At 44.0% G+C, this 18,210-nt stretch overlaps 1 protein-coding gene across 3 annotated transcripts in view; it reads right to left on the bottom strand.

The window, feature by feature from the left end:
• The window catches only part of LOC139388040 (mediator of RNA polymerase II transcription subunit 13-like), a 149,084-nt gene that overhangs the window by 65,318 nt on the left and 65,556 nt on the right, over window positions 1-18,210 (bottom strand). For all 3 annotated transcript variants that reach the window (XM_071134535.1, XM_071134537.1, XM_071134536.1), the window contains exons 3-4: window positions 17,725-17,809; window positions 17,013-17,096 (exon numbers count right to left, since the gene is read on the bottom strand). In XM_071134535.1, the coding sequence (XP_070990636.1) occupies window positions 17,013-17,096; window positions 17,725-17,809 (169 nt within the window). The remainder of the gene's footprint in view (window positions 1-17,012; window positions 17,097-17,724; window positions 17,810-18,210) is intronic.

Genomic DNA, 18,210 nt, shown 5'->3' with positions numbered 1-18,210 from the left:
CTGTAGGGACAGAGAACACACAAAGACAACATCAGTCATAGTCCTACAGCAGAGTACCCTGTTCGGAGCTGTCAAGTACAATCAAGTAACATGGCAAAGTTGTTGGCCAGAGATCTTGGCCAGAGATTTCTGGAAATACTTTCCAATATGTTGCTGTTATAGCATGTAGTTACTTGATAACTAGGATAACTGAAATACACGGAAACTACAAATTAGTCAAATGTGACTTACAGATTTCTACATACAGTAAGGTAAAAAAACATATAATTTGTCTTTTAAAAACCTTGGCTTTTCATAAAAGCATATAGGCTTATTGTTCATCTTCCAACCTATAGGTCCTTATTGTGGGGATAAATCCTAATTTCCCTATGATTGATTGCAGTAATGTTTATGTATGGCCTCTACTCTTTGCAACACTTCCTGGATTTATCACGGTGGTCTTTCCTTTATCACACATGTGTAATAGCTAACACATTACTGCAATCTACTGTTTATCTGAGGATGGGCTGGACATCATTAACCACGAGATTGCTCCATTAATGTACTTTTTTTATTTTTTTTATCTATAAACCCCATCGCCTGGCTAGCCATATTTATACATCAGCAGTAAATAAACCCAGCATGTAACCTCCATGTGATTACCCTGCTGCCTAGTGCCTATGCAATATCTCTGTAACCCGAGGAAACTGGCCTATGTTAGAGCCATGATGGATCACCAATTCAACACACAGTCCAATACCAAAGCCACACATCTGGAATATAATGTTTTGGAATAGAATTAAGGACAATATCTCAGGGAGCCAGAAGGTACTGTATCTTGTTACAGTAATGTTATTCACTGTTGATGTGACCTGAAGATGGCGCTGAGCGATTGGGGAGAGAGGCCAGTTTCTCTCCTACATAAACATTCCTCACGCCTACCAAGAAAAACATAGCGTCATAACAGCAGGCGGTTCCAGCACTGCTATCCAGACTCACACACACTGAAGCACACACACACCACACATACACACTTCCTGATTTTCCCGTTACTGCATCAGGCCAATAAACTCCCACTGGCCTCTGTTCTATAGAACTACACCTCCAATCTCAATCCTTTCAGTCTCTACAGTCCTCCTCCACCCGCTCACTGAACGCCATATGAAGAGCTATTTATAGCTGTGAGGGGCGCCTTTGGGGGACAGTCTGTAGTCAAGAGTTCAGTCAGCCCACCAACACACACACACACACACACAGTCGGTTTGGGCCTAGCCTTGGCACTACTGTATGAAAAGCATGCTTTGTTGTCTGATGCTGCCTCCCTATGGTGACCGTGCATCACTGACCAGTGTGAACTCATCCATAAGAGTGGGCAACAGCTCACAGGCGTTTGGGATGTAGTCATGTACAGAAGAATGCAGTGTGAGCACAATACCTCCCCTACTGTAGGGAACAGTATAATGTAGTATGGCACAATACCTCCCCTACTGTAGGGAACAGTATAATGTAGTATGGGCACAATACCTCCCCTACTGTAGGGAACAGTATAATGTAGTATGGGCACAATACCTCCCCTACTGTAGGGAACAGTATAATGTAGTATGGCACAATACCTCCCCTACTGTAGGGAACAGTATAATGTAGTATGGCACAATACCTCCCCTACTGTAGGGAACAGTATAATGTAGTATGGGAACAATACTTCGCCTACTGTAGGGAACAGTATAATGTAGTATGGGAACAATACTTATCCTACTGTAGGGAACAGTATAATGTAGTATGGGCACAATACTTCCCCTACTGTAGGATACTTCCCCTACCGTAGGGAACAGTATAATGCAGTATGGGCACAATACCTCCCCTACTGTAGGGAATGTAGGAATGTAGGAATGAATGAATGACAGTAAGAATGTTTGGTGGATTTGCTAAACTTCTTCTAAATTGTCACCTCTAGTTTTCATATTTCTATTTTCTTAGTGGCCTAATGAAAAATACTTAAGACAAAATATACTATTTTTTTTATTGTTCCCCTTAGTTTTACATACTGAAAATAAACACTTTATCAACCAATCATAAATACAATCTACATCTTAGTCATTTAGCACACACTGAGTGCATACATTTTGGGGCTTTTTCGTACAGGTTCCCGTGGGAATCAAACCCTTGCATTGCAAGTGCCATGCTTTACCAACTGAGACACACGGGACTCTAAACTATAAACGCTATAACTTTGACAATTGTCCTCTCATACACTTTCTATCACCTCTGGAGTGTCTCCAATTCCACTATCTCTACACACCGTTAATACGTCTGTGTCAGCAGCTCCCACAACTTCCTCTTCACGTTGGTCATTTTATTTACTCAACAGTCAACCCCCCGGTTTATACTCAAAAGGACATTAGTCCTTTCCATGACCCTTTCTCCTGACCACAGCCAGAGCAGGAGATCAAGGGAAATCTCCATGAAAAATGTTCAGAACATAATATCACCGCCCAGCTAACTAGCTGGCTTCTCCCCTCCCTCCTCATCTATATTGAGGAAGTGAAACATCCAGCAATCAGAACACTAGCTGAGTCTTTTCATATTTCAACAGTGTGGCAGCGGGACGTGAGCTGAAAGTCTACAACCCAGACAGACTGGCTAACAGCGCTTGGTAAATCTACTGCTGCACATACAGCTGTTACACTGTACCAAATACTTCCACAACATGGGGCATGATAACAATAATGACAATACATGTAATCACAACAATCATAAGATAATGCTTTGCTCCATTTCAAGCAACAATCCGAACCGACAAGATCAAAATGGCACTTGACTGACCACGAGAGCAGCTACACAACTAGAGGATCTTATAACCGTGAGATTGATGCAGCCTGTCCTTTCCAAAGGAATTTTCCTGCAGAGTAAGCATGTGTGTGTCAGTGTGTGTGGACACTGGGTTCCCTGCCTGTTTCCTAGGGGGTGCTTGTGCAGTACCGTGTGCCATACGATGCTCTAGTGGCAGGCAGGCAGGAAGGCAGGCTTGGCGGAGATGTGCTTTGTACTGTATAAGCCGGGTATTAATAAATGATGGTGAAGCCTAGCCCCGGGGCTGACAGGACTGGAGGTAGAGAGAGGGGAGAGGGAGTGAAAGCAGCAAGGAGAGAAAGAGAGCGCTAGAGAGAGGAGAGAACAGGTGAGCGATTGAGAAAAAGAGGAGAGAGCGAGAGAAGGAGAGAAAGAGGAGAGGGGGAGGTGAATAATTCAACGCCACACACTCTCAGATTCCGCCGCACTTAAAGCTGAGATCACAGCCAGGTTTAATGGCTTGGTAGTGAGCACAATTAATGCTTTTATGCTCAAAGCAATCAGACACTGCAGAGCAGGATAGGACCCAAACACAGCCACTTCATCTGGGTTGTTCCACGAAATGAGTGCCTTTTGAGTACCTTTGATATTTTAAGTAGAAATTGTGCACCAATATTGATTTCTAAAAGCCTCTTAAATTAAATGAAGTGCCTTTTAATATAGAACACATGTAGAATGAAATCAATCTGATGTTCTATAGGAATAAAGCTAAACTGCCAAAATACTGCACCATCTGTGACTTCTAGGAAGATTTTAACCCACTTGACCCCAAGATTTCTCCTCCTTTTCACCATCATTGTAAAGCCCTTGCTATTTTGTTGCTTTGAGAAAGTCAAATGTGAAGATGATCTATTTCATGTGATTCACATACGTCTGTCACTCTTTTTAAGGTCAACCCTGTTACGTGAACTGAACTCTCGTTTTAATATGGGGAACCTATTTCTTTTTTTGAAAAAATGTAAAAAGGAACATTGAACATCTAATAGTAATTAATGTCTAGTGTAAAAGCAGCTGAGCTGGTTCTACTCTTTTTGTCTATTTCTAGTGTTTTGTGGTGGAAAACTGAGTGGGCTGATCATAACACTGTTACCCATGGATTACATTCAATTACCACACCCTGTTGTACAAAACAAGCTTCCATTCCCCCTTGTTGCAAGGGGATTCATTGCTATTTGTATTCGACTCCTTTTGTGTAACTTAAATATTTACAGTGAAATGTTTGCTTACGAGCCCTTCCTAACAACGCAGAGTTAAAGTCTAAACCCGTTGTATTCGGCGCAGATGGCAAATTCCATTTGATTTTATTTGATTTAAGATGAACTCGTCATCCCTGTTACTTTATTTGGCACTTACTAGGCACGTATTATTCTTTTTTTACCTCTTGAGATGGGAAAACGTGTTTTTATGAAGTTGAACATGTGCTCTTTATGATAGAATGTTAAAATTAGGTTACACTTCTCAAAAGGCACCGAATTGGTGGAATGACCCATATACTGTACTGTGTGTATGTGCATGTGTGTGCGCCAACATATATTTGTCTTAGCTGAAAGCCCTACATATCAACGGTTGTTTGAACACATGTACGTTAGATTCAGTGCACACACAGAGCATGACTTTGTTCCGTACAAGAGCCACTGATGATGTCTACGAGATGACAACATGTGTTCCTGTGACATTGGCACCACACTGAGCAGCCTGCCACACAACACGGACCAGCACCACTGGGGGGTCTGAACAATGGCAAGTAAATGCATCAGAGAGCACTGTGTTCATCTCAATAGCAATCCATTCTCTTGCTGATGTTTAATGTAAAGTACTGGCTCTGAGTGAGTGAGTGAGTGAGTGAGTGAGTGAGTGAGTGAGTGAGTGAGTGAGTGAGTGAGTGAGAGAGAGAGAGAGAATCATATAGGGGAGAGTAATAAGATTGTGTTCTGGCTAGATTTCATTATCCACACTAGTGTGCATATTAAGCACACCTTGGGCATTTATACTGACTAGCGAAATGTGAATCTCCAGCCGATGAGCCCCACTAATCGGTTCCACCACTTCACTGACCTGACTTTGCCTCTCTGCGCCACCACGGAATCTCAATTGTGAATTATGTTAATCTGTCTGGGTGATGATGACTGTTACTAGACGACCGGGCCGCTCCAATCTGCTCTGACTTCTTTACAGATTAACAGAACGACGCTGGTGCTCGTAACCTGACAATGACCAATAGGAAGGCCCTCTGTCTCCTCTCCCATCCCTTCCCAACGCCTCTCATTTTAACCAGGAAATCAGGAGAATGCAGCCACCCAGCCTTCTGCATTATTCATTAGCTGTCTGGTGGGTGGCCTTAGCCTGTGTTGCTGCTAGCTAGCACAATGTTAGCTCTTAAACACAAAGAGAGCCATTTATATGGCTGCTGCTGTCCAATGAGGTGACTCCTGGTTCAAGGACACATTAGTTGTACATGTCATGTACATACACAGTACACACACCGGTGTCCTTTTGAATTATTAAAAAAAAGCACCACACATTTAGCCTGGTTGCCATCTCTGTTCAGCAAGCTATTACATTACATCTCTGTTCAGCTAGCTATTACATTACATCTCTGTTCAGCTCGCTATTACATGACTTCTCTGTTCAGCTTGCTATTACATTACATCTCTGTTCAGCTAGCTATTACATTACAGCTCTGTTCAGCAAGCTATTACATTACATCTCTGTTCAGCAAGCTATTACATTACATCTCTGCTCAGCAAGCTATTACATTACATCTCTGTTCAGCAAGCTATTACATTACATCTCTGTTCAGCTAGCTATTACATTACATCTCTGTTCAGCTAGCTATTACATTACATCTCTGTTCAGCTAGCTATTACATTACATCTCTGTTCAGCTAGCTATTACATTACATCTCTGTTCAGCTAGCTATTACATTACATCTCTGTTCAGCTAGCTATTACATTACATCTCTGTTCAGCTAGCTATTACATTACAGCTATGTTCAGCTAGCTATTACATTACATCTCTGTTCAGCTAGCTATTACATTACATCTCTGTTCAGCTAGCTATTACATTACATCTCTGTTCAGTAAGCTATTACATTACATCTCTGTTCAGCTAGCTATTACATTACATCTCTGTTCAGCTAGCTATTACATTACATCTCTGTTCAGCTAGCTATTACATTACATCTCTGTTCAGCTAGCGATTACATTGCATCTCTGTTCAGCTTGCTATTACATTCCACTCCTTGCCACTCTGACAAATGACAGACCATCACACATTGATCAATGGAAATAACTCTCATTACTATTTTATTTGAGTGTTTTTAGTGGTCAGGGCTTTAGATAGACAGCGTGCGACCTGGAATAACAGATATATCATATGCTGCATTTAATATATTACAGGAACCCGGGGCTTAAGGAACGTCTCTGTGGATGGTAAATAGCCTACAGTCAAGCTAGACAGAATTTGGAGAGCTATGAAACAAGGATGCGGTGGCTGCTGTGCTGGTGTGATATATAATCTGTATTTCTATTGATCCTCTCTCTCTGCTCAGTGACTGAGGTGTTTACTGACGCTATAAGAATCCCAGAGGATAAAGGAAATGTTTCCCTCTGCTTTTTGTCACTCAATAAACGGGCCTATTAAATGATTGATAGTGTGGTGGTGAAGGAGATGGGGAGGTGGGCAGCTAGGGGCCATATCATGGGACAACGAAGGCGCGATACGGGAAAAGAATACTGACAATTATTGTCCACATTTTGCATGTAAGAATTTCCACCAGAATTTCTGCTAGAAATGAAACAATTCTGACCCCAACCCTGACGGTGTCAAAAACAAGTCTAGCATTATCACAGGTCACATCGTCTGGTATTGTTCCATTCCCCAGTAGAGTTGTTGTTCAGCTGAACAGTAGTATGTCTGTGAGTCATCATGATGCATTAAGTCACTAAGTGGTAAATTGACGAGGCATTACTCTGACATGATCCTATTTGAGAAATAAATCAGTGTGTGTTCTATGTTCTATGCTGCACTCATCCCATCCTTTACAATGCTTATGTAAACCACAAGGAATTAACCTGATCACATACAAATGAAGAGAAATAAAGAGAAAATTCTGATGCCATTAATAGAATTCCTAAGCAGCGGTATGCAACATGCTGGTTGGTGAATCACTGGCAGAAAAAGGCATAGTGTGTCCTCTTCTTCTTTCTCTCCATGCTCTTCAGTCATCTTCCACTTGAAAGGGGGCTAAGCTGAGCAGTATCCCACAAAGAGAGCCCGGCGCTTAAAAAGGAGGGAAACTTCTTGTGACGCGACTGATCCACACAACTCTACCCTACACGTAGAAAAAAAGGTTCCAAATGGGTTCTACTGCTGGTCCCATAGGATAACCATTTTTGGTTCTAGGTACAACACTTTTTGGTTCCAGGTACAACCCTTTTTGGTTCCAGGTAGAACCCTTTTGGGTCCCATGTAGAGCACTCTTTGGAAATGGTTCTACATAGAACTCAAAAGTCTTCTACTTGGAATCAAAAAGGGTTCTTCAAAGGGTTGTCATATGGCAGTGGTCACCAACCAGTTGATTGCGATCGACTGTTCGATCTCTGAGGCATTCGTAGTCGTTCACCAAACATTTCTGTAAAAAACATTCCTACTTGATTCAGCAGCCCCAGCACCACAAAGCAGCCCTAGCATTCCTACTTGATTCAGCAGTCCTAGCACCACAAAGCAGCCCTAGCATTCCTACTTGATTCAGCAGCCCTAGCACCACAAAGCAGCCCTAGCATTCCTACTTGATTCTGCAGCCTTAGCACCACAAAGCAGCCCTAGCATTCCTACTTGATTCCGCAGCCCTAGCACCACAAAGCAGCCCTAGCATTCCTACTTGATTCAGCAGCCCTAGCACCACAAAGCAGCCCTAGCATTCCTACTTGATTCAGCAGCCCTAGCACCACAAAGCAGCCCTAGCATTCCGACTTGATTCAGCAGCCCCAGCATCACAAAGCAGCCCTAGTATTCCTACTTGATTCAGCAGCCACAGCACCACAAAGCAGCCCTAGCATTCCTACTTGATTCAGTAGCCCTAGCACCACAATGCAGCCCTAGCAATGCTACTTGATTCAGCAGCCCTAGCACCACAAAGCAGCCCTAGCATTCCTACTTGATTCAGCAGCCCTAGCACCACAAAGCAGCCCTAGCATTCCTACTTGATTCAGGAGCCCTAGCACCACAAAGCAGCCCTAGCATTCCTACTTGATTTAGCAGCCCTAGCACCACAAAGCAGCCCTAGCATTCCTACTTGATTCAGCAGCCCTAGCACCACAAAGCAGCCCTAGCATTCCTACTTGATTCAGCAGCCCTAGCACCACAAAACAGCCCTAGCATTCCTACTTGATTCAGCAGCCCCAGCACCACAAAGCAGCCCTAGCATTCTGACTTGATTCAGCAGCCCCAGCATCACAAAGCAGCCTTAGTATTCCTACTTGATTCAGCAGCCACAGCACCACAAAGCAGCCCTAGCATTCCTACTTGATTCAGCAGCCCTAGCACCACAAAGCAGCCCTAGCATTCCTACTTGATTCAGCAGCCCTAGCACCACAAAGCAGCCCTAGCATTCCTACTTGATTCAGGAGCCCTAGCACCACAAAGCAGCCCTAGCATTCCTACTTGATTCAGCAGCCCTAGCACCACAAAGCAGCCCTAGCATTCCTACTTGATTCAGCAGCCCTAGCACCACAAATCAGCCCTAGCATTCCTACTTGATTCAGCAGCCCTAGCTTCACAAAGCAGCCCTAGCATTCCTACTTGATTCAGCAGCCCTAGCACCACAAAGCAGCCCTAGCATTCCTACTTGATTCAGCAGCCCTAGCACCACAAAGCAGCCCTAGCATTCCTACTTGATTCAGCAGCCCTAGCACCACAAAGCAGCCCTAGCATTCCTACTTGATTCAGCAGCCCTATCACCACAAAGCAGGCCTAGCATTCCTACTTGATTCAGCAGCCCTAGCACCACAAAGCAGCCCTAGCATTCCTACTTGATTCAGTAGCCCTAACACCACAAAATCAGTGTAACCGTTTCAAACCATTTCATGTGTCTGAAGGTAGAACTCTGGATACTCGGCAGGCCCAGAGAACAAATATATCTCAAATCACCATGCCTGTGCAAATTGACTCGCGCCATAGGCTGTAAAAAGAAGCCTCGAGCGCACAGCAAAGTTGACACTGTGAGATTTCAAAACTTTTTAAACCCTGACTAAAGAGACTAAATGAATACAGCAAAGAGCTGCTGTTTTTAGAAGTAAATTCATGTTTAAGTTGTTATTCAGGACTGTCAACACTACTATAAGCCATAAAATGCATTTTCTCCCTACTTCCACTCACACTACAACCAGCACTGCAGTTACAATGAACGAGTAGCCTATTGCAAAGTGTTCCAATAAGCTTGAGTTGTTATTATTAGCAGCTGTGTCTTTTTTAATATTGAGGAATATTTTACTTTCTCTGGTCCTAGGAGTAACAACATGAATTGGTGCAAGAGGCAGAAATAATGCAATGTGAATTGAGTTTCGCCATAAACTTAAAGACTGTGTCCCCTTTTCTTAGCAGAGGGAGGAAGTGAGAGGCAGTTTCATCGCTGCTCCCTCCCTCCCTCCCTCCCTCAAATCAAATCAAATTTGACCATCAGATCCAGGCCAACAGTCCAGTAAAATGTTATTATGCTCATTCATTCAGCTGTGCCTCACAAGTAATACAACAAATTATTTATTACCAGTGTGATCATTTACCTAAAATTATTTTGAAATATAATTTCTAAATATTCTGAAAATATCAACGTTGACAGGGCAATTCAAGCAGAGCCAATATGCAGTGATAATCTATGTTAATGTTGCATAAGCTAGTGTTTTTTAAGTCATGATTTCAAAAAACTCTTGAGCGGTAGAGCTTGGCTTGCTTTTGGGCACAGAAAGTGATCTGAACTCGGAAAAGGTTGGTGACCCCTGTCCTATGGGGACCGCTTAAGAAGCCTTTTAGTCTCTAGATTTTTGTTCTAAGAGTGTACAAGTGTATCACCACGAAAACTGTTGGATGCACATGCCTGCGCTGCTCCAGGAGCCCTACACACACACCTGCACATGCACACACACTCAAGATCACACACACAAACACACACCAGGCTTATCTCAGAGCAAGCCCTCCTCATCCCTTAGCAGTGTGCCACAATCACTGAGGCAGTCAAGCCAGCAGAATGAACTGCCAGTGATCTGTTCCATCCTCTCAGTCACACGCAATGGGAAACAATTAACATGCCACTCTGAGATGCATCTCTATGGATGTAAAGCGGAGGGGGAGGAAGGATGCGGGAGAGAGAGGGGAGGGAGGGAGAAAGGAACGAGAGACAGATGGGCGAGAGACAAGGGACGGGAGAGAGAGAGCTGGGAGACAGATTTGGGAAGGAGAAGGACGGAGGGGAGAGGGAGAGGAGAAAGAGGGAAAGAGAAGGGGAGGGAGAGAGTTCTTATTTTTTTTACTTTCCTGAGGTAGCGGCGTGACCTTGTGATGTAGCCTGACAGCAAATGTCCGTTGCCAGGGAGATGGCTAATGTCTCAATGTCATTGGCTCCCTCCTGGCCGAGGGGAGCGAGGGAAGTCATCCAGACAGCCTTACACCAGGAGCATCACGCACGCACACACACACTGTAAAGACACATGCACACACACACACACACTGTAAAGACACATGCACACACACACACTGTAAAGACACATGCACACACACTGTAAAGACACATGCACACACACACACACACAGTAAAGACACATGCACACACACACACACTGTAAAGACACATGCACACACACACACACACACACTGTACAGACACATGCACACACACACACTGTACAGAAACACGCACACACTGTAAAGACACACGCACACACTGTAAAGACACACGCATGCACACACACCAATATTCATACACACATGAGCAGTGTTGGTATTATGCAAAGAAAAATTAATTCTCACACACTACAAAACCCACATTGTACAGTACCTAAAAAGGGGAATTCTTTGTCTGGAAAACATAACCAGAGAGTGAGTTGAGAGGACCAGAGAATAACTTTGCCCCTCACCACTGAATTGTGAACATACTGTACAGTGTCAGTATGCATATCACCATATGCACAGAAAGAAATGCATATGAATGAAGGTAGTGCAGCCGAACAAACGTCTATGTTTAGCATGCATAGAGTACAGGAGAGGAGGAGAAGCCCTGCTGCCTGAGTCTTCAATACACTCCAATCATTCAGCTGTCTCTGGTAATGCTTCGTTCTTATCTATGTTTTAACTCTCCACAGATATCTCTCTCTCCCTTTCACTCACTCCCTTCTTCTCTCTCACTCCCTCTCTCTGTTTCTCTTTCTCTCCCTCTCTTTCTTCCTCTCTCTCTCACTTCCTCGCTCTCTCGTTCTCCCTCAGCATCTGATGCAATCCGTAACCAACACACAATCTCTTCCTGACTCTCAGACACAAAGAGAGAGAAGAGAGGGAGTGTGTGCCGTGCAAGGGGAGGGGGGCATATCTCCATAGATGTGCCAATCCTTCCCATGCCCTACAGGCACACAGGAATAAACACCAGAGACACTGCCAAAGCCCAGAACACGGGCAGACAGGCGGATACTGCCCATTAGCGCCCCCTATGAGACAGAGAGGGGATAGCTTCTCAGTGGACGTGTATACAGGACAAGGCAGAGTAGGTACAAAGGAGACAGCAGCAGTAGCACACGCTCAACTGAGCAATGCTCCAATGTGCATGATGTCACTGATAGATGGGCCCTGTGAATTGTTTTGTGGGTTGGTCATGTCCAGTGCATCTGTGTGTGTGTGTGTGTGTGTGTGTGTGTGTGTGAGTGAGTGAGTGAGTGAGTGAGTGAGTGAGTGAGTGGATGGATGGGAAAGTAGTGTGTGTATGTGTGTGAGTAGGGGGGGAGTAGTGTGTGAGTAGGGGGGAGAGTAGTGTGTGTATGTGTGTGATAAGGGGGAGAGTAGTGTGTGTATGTGTGTGAGTAGGGGGGAGAGTAGTGTGTGTATGTGTGTGAGTATGGGGGAGTAGTGTGTGTATGTGTGTGAGTAGGGGGGAGAGTAGTGTGTGTATGTGTGTGAGTAGGGGAGAGTAGTGTGTGTATGTGTGTGAGTAGGGGGGAGAGTAGTGTGTGTATGTGTGTGAGTAGGGGGGAGTAGTGTGTGTATGTGTGTGAGTAGGGGGGAGTAGTGTGTGTGCATGTTTTTTTATTGGAATTTTAATTTATGTTCAGACATGCCATTGTTCAATTGAGTGTGATCACCATTAAGAGTGAATGTGTGAGTACATCTAGATGTGTGCGTTTGTGTTTGTGTCTGTCTGTCTTTCAGACTGGATGTTGAGGAATGGTGCAGTGTCCCCCCTCCCTCTTTTTTGTCTCTCTCTCCGTCTCACTCCCCCCCCCCCCCTCTCTTTCTTTCAGTCTGTTCAATAATTCACAGGAAGGCAGTGGGGCAGGCTTGGCAGGGGGTGCGCCAGCTGACAGTGTATTCAGACAAAGCTGTCAAACTGGAGAAGAATCACGTGGGTGCAACAGTGGCTAATCCCCCCCTATCCTCCCTTATCTGTCCCTTCTTCACTAGCCATTCCTATGGCAGATTTCTGCCCCCCTTAGGACCCTCCCTCATACATGCACATGCAGACGTACGCAAACACACACAGAGAGAGAGAGAGAGAGAGAGAGACGCACACACAAACACCCTGGCCTCTCAGAGCCTAGCATGGGGGCTAACCAAATTTGGTCTCTCTGGGAAAGGCCTGCACTCTCGAAGCCCCAACCCAGCCCCACCCTCACAACCCCCTCCCCTTCTCAGGGGAAAGACAGCTCCTTATTGTTCTAAGGAGTGTCAAGCGGTGTCACATTTGTCCAACCCCCACAGCTCCAGCCCCCTTTTCAAAGCTTCAAAGAGCTGTATCCACCCTCCACTCTAGACACACATCCTCATCATCACACAGCAGCAGCAACACACAGATCCCATCACTGTAACTCAACACATCTACCATTCCCCTTGTTCAGGACAGTTTCCGTTCCTCCTCCTTCTTCTCACTTCTTCACTCACTCACTCACTTGCTCTCGCTCCCGCACTCCTTCAGAGTGACAGAGTTCCTCCTCTCTGTCGTCCAGCTCTTCCCCGGAGCGGAGGCATGCAAGTGTTTTTCTTTTCTCTTTTCTGCTCTCCTCTCTCTGTCGCTCTCTCTTTCTCTCGCTCTCTTCTCTCTCATCATTTTCTCGTTGCACAGTCAAAGCAAAGACAATGCCGTCTTAATAGGCAAATTAATTAGCAAGCAGCAATTTCACTCATTAAAAACGGAAACTAACTGCGGCACAATAAAGACAATGTTGGCACTAAACGCAGCGCAGAGGAAGACATGATTTAGAGAAGACATCCAGGACAGTTTAGGACTCCCACACACTTGAATTGTGATTGATTGGTGGAGCTGCCATAGCTCAAATGACTATGAGGCAATGCCAGTGTTCTTTTGTGAGGCTCCTTTTCTCAATTGGTTAGTTAGAGGATGTGTCTAAAACCATTACAACAAACAGAGGCTAAATGCATAGCCGCAGGAAGTACGGGTGCTACAGCATATATGTTTTTTGACAAATTTGCAATTTATACATTTTTTTAAACAGAAAGACCTTATTTACATGAGTATTCAGACCCTTTGCTATCAGACTCGAAATGGAGTACTGTTTCCACTGAATATCCTTGAGATGCTTCTACCACTTAATTGAACTCCACCTGTGGTAAATTCAATTGATTGGACATGACTTGAAAAAGGCACACACCTCTCTACATACAGTGCCTTGCGAAAGTATTCGGCCCCCTTGAACTTTGCGACCTTTTGCCACATTTCAGGCTTCAAACATAAAGATATAAAACTGTATTTTTTTGTGAAGAATCAACAACAAGTGGGACACAATCATGAAGTGGAACGACATTTATTGGATATTTCAAACTTTTTTAACAAATCAAAAACTGAAAAATTGGGCGTGCAAAATTATTCAGCCCCTTTACTTTCAGTGCAGCAAACTCTCTCCAGAAGTTCAGTGAGGATCTCTGAATGATCCAATGTTGACCTAAATGACTAATGATGATAAATACAATCCACCTGTGTGTAATCAAGTCTCCGTATAAATGCACCTGCACTGTGATAGTCTCAGAGGTCCGTTAAAAGCGCAGAGAGCATCATGAAGAACAAGGAACACACCAGGCAGGTCCGAGATACTGTTGTGAAGAAGTTTAAAGCCGGATTTGGATACAAAAAGATTTCCCAAGCTTTAAACATCCCAAGGAGCACTGTGCAAGCGATAATATTGAAATGGAAGGAGTATCAGACCACTGCAAATCTACCAAGACCTGGCCGTCCCTCTAAACTTTCAGCTCATACAAGGAGAAGACTGATCAGAGATGCAGCCAAGAGGCCCATGATCACTCTGGATGAACTGCAGAGATCTACAGCTGAGGTGGGAGACTCTGTCCATAGGACAACAATCAGTATATTGTATATTGCACAAATCTGGCCTTTATGGAAGAGTGGCAAGAAGAAAGCCATTTCTTAAAGATATCCATAAAAAGTGTTGTTTAAAGTTTGCCACAAGCCACCTGGGAGACACACCAAACATGTGGAAGAAGGTGCTCTGGTCAGATGAAACCAAAATTGAACTTTTTGGCAACAATGCAAAACGTTATGTTTGGCGTAAAAGCAACACAGCTCATCACCCTGAACACACCATCCCCACTGTCAAACATGGTGGTGGCAGCATCATGGTTTGGGCCTGCTTTTCTTCAGCAGGGACAGGGAAGATGGTTAAAATTGATGGGAAGATGGATGGAGCCAAATACAGGACCATTCTGGAAGAAAACCTGATGGAGTCTGCAAAAGACCTGAGACTGGGACGGAGATTTGTCTTCCAACAAGACAATGATCCAAAACATAAAGCAAAATCTACAATGGAATGGTTCAAAAATAAACATATCCAGGTGTTAGAATGGCCAAGTCAAAGTCCAGACCTGAATCCAGAATCGAGAATCTGTGGAAAGAACTGAAAACTGCTGTTCACAAATGCTCTCCATCCAACCTCACTGAGCTCGAGCTGTTTTGCAAGGAGGAATGGGAAAAAATGTCAGTCTCTCGTTGTGCAAAACTGATAGAGAAATACTCCAAGCGACTTACAGCTGTAATCGCAGCAAAAGGTGGCGCTACAAAGTATTAACTTAAGGGGGCTGAATAATTTTGCACGCCCAATTTTTCAGTTTTTGATTTGTTAAAAAAGTTTGAAATATCCAATAAATGTCGTTCCATTTCATGATTGTGTCCCACTTGTTGTTGATTCTTCACAAAAAAATACAGTTTTATATCTTTATGTTTGAAGCCTGAAATGTGGCAAAAGGTCGCAAAGTTCAAGGGGGCCGAATACTTTCGCAAGGCACTGTATATGTAATGGGCACCCAGATGCTGCGTAGGCAACACAATAATATCAGATATTAGGTGGCCCGGGGTTTTTTTGCGGCCGCCTTCCGCGTCGGCTACTATATTGCAATATTAAAATTCTCGATCTCTTGCAATATTCTCAGAGCCACCTTGTTGATGCCTTGCTTCAATATTCGCAGAATGTTTCCCAACTTTGGGGGGAAGCGCACGAGACAACTGCATTGTCATAGTACACTGTATATGCCAGTCCTTCATATAGCCTATAGCAGGGGGTTGGCAACATTTTTCATATGATTGCCAATTTACAATTGATCCTACTATTTATTAAAGAGCTGCATGCCAGTTATGATTTTCATCTAAGCATTGTAGGCTGCTCAACTGTGCCCCAAAAAATGTCTAACTTCCCACAAATAGAATAATTCTAGCTGGCGCTGATAATTCAGCGGTGATTGGTGTGGCCTTAATGCGTAGATTTTCCTTTAGAATTTCATGATTTTCTTAATTCCTTGGTTGAGTTTGTTTGTCTTTATGTGTCTTTGTCGATTATAGGCCTAAGTAAGTCCTTTGATGTATGCCTTTATTTCAATGCATGTCCAGGATTTATCTGGCATAGTTTGCATTCACAGTCAGCTGTTTTTATGCTCCCGTTACTATCACATTGATGTCGGTATTTGAAGTCGGCCTTGATAGCGTGTTTAATGCATCTATTTCATGTTGCACTGCATGCGTGTTCCACAAGTAAATGAGTCAATGTAGCCTACTTCTCGCGGCTATGGCTGAGTGGTCTCTCGCTCTCTCTCTGCATGCTGTGTCCTAGCCCTTGAAGGAGTCACACTCAATTCTTTCAACACCTTTGGAATTGTGCCACAGCTTGCATCTTTATCACTGGGAACCTCTCCACAGCTACTTACCGTAGGAGAGGATCTCACTCCTAAAAACATGGATATGGAGAGTTCTCAAACTGCAACTCAATGTATTTGCATAATTGTAACTAATTATCATGTGTCATGATCATCTGAAACCCTCTTGCAAGATGTCTTTGAGTTAAAATGTTTCCTGTAACCAAACAGATAGGAATATGTGTCTAATTTATGAACAGCTGCAATTAAATCCATCTTACATAATGTTTTTTTTTTAACTGTCAATAATGCACCAAACTTCAAGCTAAGCAAAAAGCGGAGTTAAAACAACAATTCCCCTCTCCTGTGCTCCTCTGTTCTGTATGTCTCTGGCAGGCACACACACACACAGCCACAAATCCCTCCTCTGCTCAGCTCTCACACCTCACCAACGCTCGCTACCCCTCTCTCAATAGTCTGACACTCAGGCAGTCTGGCGGACCAGTTCTCGCACTCTCACACACAGGAGCTGAGCCGTCGTCTGTCTCACAGCACGAGCCTTTCCCACCTTTCCCACCTGCGAGCGCAGTGACATGATCCCATGGGCTCACAGCCAGGTGCCGCGAGGCAGTCAGAGGTGTCACCACATCCCAGGCAGGGTGGGAGCAGCCGGCGCATGGCAACCATTCACACCGCCTGTCTGTCACACCCCCGGACCCAGCATGGGGGCAACGTTCCCCCAACGTCAATCTAGTTATCACCGTGTCAGAGCAACGTGGCGCTGATGCCGTGAGGAGGTTGTGTGCGGGATTGAGAAGGATGGTTAAACTCACCTGGTGCCCATATGCTTCTCCTCCAGCTCATATGGCTTGACAAACCACTTCCCAATCCTCACAAAGTCCTTGTCCATCAGACACCTGGGGGAGGGGAGACATTAAACATCTGTATCACAGTATATATATAATATACACACACATATACATGCACATAGACACATACTGTACATAGAGATTGGCACACACATACCCAATCAGGGAAGAACAGAGAATGGAATAGAATAGATTTGTTTTCATACCTAAACACTCACATCAATGGAGTTACACAGTACCATTAGATGAAGACTCTATTTAAGGCTTTATGACAATGCAATATAGAGCAGCGGTATAGAGTTGGAAGAGAGGAGGAGGTAGACTCAAGGTAATAAGAAGGTTCATTCAGCCTGCCCCCCCTATGATGATCATTGATGTTTAACTTCATTCAAACCAAATATGTGCTGGTTCATATAGCTTTACTGGAGTTATTGATTCAGTCCAGGTTTTAATTGGATTATTACTTTATTAGTCTTTTAACCGTTGGTGGTCTCTATTTTTGTCAGCATTATTTCCTTAGCAGTTGGTGGGAGTAGAAATGGTTATTAAGCAGAAATAGCCTATGCCTAGACTGGGAATATTCAGCTTACTTTACGTGATACTTTACATATATGACATGGGATGAGCTGACAAGTCATTTTCCAAGTGGCTCATGGGAAATGTAGTTGTACTGTACCTCTCCAGCAGGTTGTGAATGGCCTTGAACAGGAGGGTCCGGCATTCATATGACAGCCCACACTCCCATAGTCCCTCCTCAGCCACTGGAAGACAGGAAGAGAAGATGGATGGGTCAGCAACTGGTGGATACAGTGAAGTCAACACATTTCATACCATAGAAATGGATTGAATAGAATAGGCCTGGAACCTCTAACCCTGGCAATTTGACTGGAAAACAGATGGGTACACTCGTAATGGCTGCCTGGTATGGTGACGCAATAATGTCCATGGTAATATAGAATGTTCATTCAAATGACGCTAACTGATTTGCTCATGCAATGGAAGGTATTTTTTGTCATGTCAGTTGAGTTGATTCAACAAATCTCAGCACAGACTGATAGGTACACTTCCTAATTTACTTCCTGCTTTGCTCCTACGTAAAAAGAAAAATACAGGTTAAGAAAATGTAATGATCCATGCGGCAGGGTTTGAAAATAAACAAATT

This window comes from Oncorhynchus clarkii, chromosome 29 (genome assembly GCF_045791955.1).
Source record: "Oncorhynchus clarkii lewisi isolate Uvic-CL-2024 chromosome 29, UVic_Ocla_1.0, whole genome shotgun sequence".
Classification (NCBI taxonomy): Eukaryota; Metazoa; Chordata; class Actinopteri; order Salmoniformes; family Salmonidae; genus Oncorhynchus; species Oncorhynchus clarkii.
This window is presented reverse-complemented; position numbering and strand designations above follow the sequence as displayed.